The sequence below is a fragment of the Malus sylvestris genome, chromosome 13 (genome assembly GCF_916048215.2).
Source record: "Malus sylvestris chromosome 13, drMalSylv7.2, whole genome shotgun sequence".
Taxonomy (NCBI): Eukaryota; Viridiplantae; Streptophyta; class Magnoliopsida; order Rosales; family Rosaceae; genus Malus; species Malus sylvestris.
In genome coordinates this window covers 35,051,019-35,053,591 of record NC_062272.1, presented here as the reverse complement: position 1 = coordinate 35,053,591, position 2,573 = coordinate 35,051,019, and the positions used below count along the sequence as shown (strand labels likewise).

At 37.7% G+C, this 2,573-nt stretch overlaps 1 protein-coding gene across 1 annotated transcript; it reads right to left on the bottom strand.

The window, feature by feature from the left end:
* Positions 1-1,163: 1,163 nt before the first annotated feature.
* Positions 1,164-2,015, bottom strand: LOC126595452 (uncharacterized). The gene is made up of 4 exons (XM_050261743.1): positions 1,955-2,015; positions 1,655-1,866; positions 1,375-1,563; positions 1,164-1,280 (listed from the first exon to the last, which is right to left on the bottom strand). The coding sequence occupies exons 1-4, from the start codon at positions 2,013-2,015 to the stop codon at positions 1,164-1,166; spliced, it is 579 nt and encodes a 192-aa protein (XP_050117700.1).
* Between the last annotated feature and the right edge of the window lie 558 nt (positions 2,016-2,573).

Genomic DNA, 2,573 nt, shown 5'->3' with positions numbered 1-2,573 from the left:
ATGTGAACCCGTTCCTTCTCGAGATGCTTCTTGAGTTCCTTCTCGAGATGCTTGTTGAGATCCTCCTTGTGATCCAATAAACCTCGTCATGTCCACATTTAATGGACCACCTGCAAGCATTCTAGAAAAACCTCCAATTGGAACATTCGGGCAAATCCCATCATGAGTAGCCATCTCGGGTCGATATACAGGCATTTGATATGGCGGATGCTGCATGTATGACATGGGTGGTGGCTGCTGCTTGTAAGCCATGGGTGGCTGCTGCTGCATGTATGCCATGGGCTGTGTCGGATACATCGGATATGGAGGTTGTAGATTATAGCCTGTATATGGATATACAGGTGCACTAGGAGGCTGATTTTGGGGTGATTGTTGGGTTCCTTGTGGGTATGGATATGGAGGAGGAGGCTGACCCTGGCTTGATTGTTGGGTTTCCGAACTATACGGTGGTATCGGCTGAATTTTTTGCAGTATTAACTTAAACAGCTGATTCTGTTCCTACTGCTGGTTGTGTGTTTCTGCAAGCATAAATTCTAGATTTGCCATCCGTTTAGAATGAGCTTCTTCTTTCCTGTTCAATTCATTGTTCTCAGTTAACAACACTGCCACTAAACTCTGGGATGATCTTCTGGAAGAATTAGAAGAAGTTGAGGAAGATGCATACGACACCATATCCGGAGTCACCCCATGTCCATACCCTCGTACTCTATTATGACGCTCAGGACCCATCGTCTCCACATAAACCTGGGTCCTAAGCTCATCACCATCTTCATGCCCAGACTCAATCATAGTTTGAATATTCCCCTCCATAGTTGCCTTGCAATAAAATTTTTAAAATTAAGAATTCAACTATAGATAATAAAATTTAATAACAATGATATACTACATAGATATACTACATAGAAAAAAAATTTAATAACAATAAAATTTCATAACAATGATATACTACATAGAAAAAAATCAATTACCCCAGTGCACTCCGACGTTTCATCAATCCAAGTGCGATCCTTTCGAGTATGACAGTGATGAAAAAACGAAACAGGATCTGTCTCCTTCCCATGCTTTTTCCGCTATCATTATAAGTAAAAAAAAAAAGAACAATTTTCACCAACCATCAAATTATATATAAATTTCTACCAATAATATATTAAATTTAAAAAGATCTACAATACTTGAAGACGAACAACCATTACAAGTTCTGCCCTTGCAAAATACTTTGCACCAGTTGTGTGGTTCATCGTTTTCAACCGCCGATTATACTTATTTTTTGCAGCAATCTCCTAGAAAAAAATAATTTATTAAACACATTACAAACTTTAATAAAATAAATAATAAAAAGTTTACCTTCGTTTTTTCTTTGTTCTAGTAGGAGACCAATTCAGCCCACTGTTGAGGATCCACATTAGGAGGAGTTTTCCGGTACTCCTCAACTGGTTTATCAGTATAATGTTTTTTTTTCAATTTATTTCTATACTCCTTATGCGCATGCTCCGCAATATGAAGTGTCATGTGCTGGATCATTGGCATTTTCGCCATATCCTCTTCTTGAAAAATAATAGTTTCCTGTACGCATAAAAAAAATTCAAGCAAACTAATTATTACTACAAACATTGACTAATTATACTCTCTTCTAGTAACAAAAAAATAATTCTACCTTTATTCTTATCCAAAAAGCTTCTCTGCGCTCTTGCTTGATTTGACGCCAATCACTCACCAATGGCATATGTATAGAATCTCTTACCTCTGCCGCTACATGTTTTGAAAATGCACTAGAATTTTCACTTATACATTTTCCCGACGCATAAAAACAACAAACTTGTTCCTTCCAGTTGGGAATCGAGGGTCCCCGTCCCCGTTGAGTTGTTCCTTATAAACAAAGAAAAAAGAATTAACAACCATGGACCAAAACAAAAAAACTGCAACTACAAACCATAACAAATTAAAAACGAACAACCTTCAACTTCTTCCTCTTCAAAATGGGGATCGTCAGCTTGTTCATCTTCAAAATGTTCCATAACAAAACAATTTGCAAGTAAAAAACCAAAAAAGTAAAATGAGAGAAGAAGTGGAAAAAACGGAGGAAATTGGGAGGGTGTTGGACATACTGAATTTTGTGAAGAAAAGAAAGCACGGGAGAAATGAGTGGGGAAGAAGGGGATTAAATATGGATGCTAACTTGGCGTCAGTTAAAACCGACATTAACCCACTGACCTCGCTTTAAAACCTGCTGGCGTCGAAATAACTGAGTCATAGTGTCGGTTTAAACCGACAATACCACTAATACATTTACTGATAAAATTAAACCCACCTACTTTCTGACAAAATTTAATGAGCCAAACGTTGCATCGGTTTAGCTACACTTGGTGTCGATTTAAACCGACACCATCACTAACACATTTATTGCTACAATTAATTCCAAACTTCTGACAAAATTTAATCAACCAGCGACAACGTCGCTTTAGCTTAACTTGGTGTCGGTTTAAATCGACACCATTACTGACACATTTACTTGCTCCACACACTTCTGACAAAACTTATTACACCAGCGTCGCTTTAACTAAACTTAGTATCGG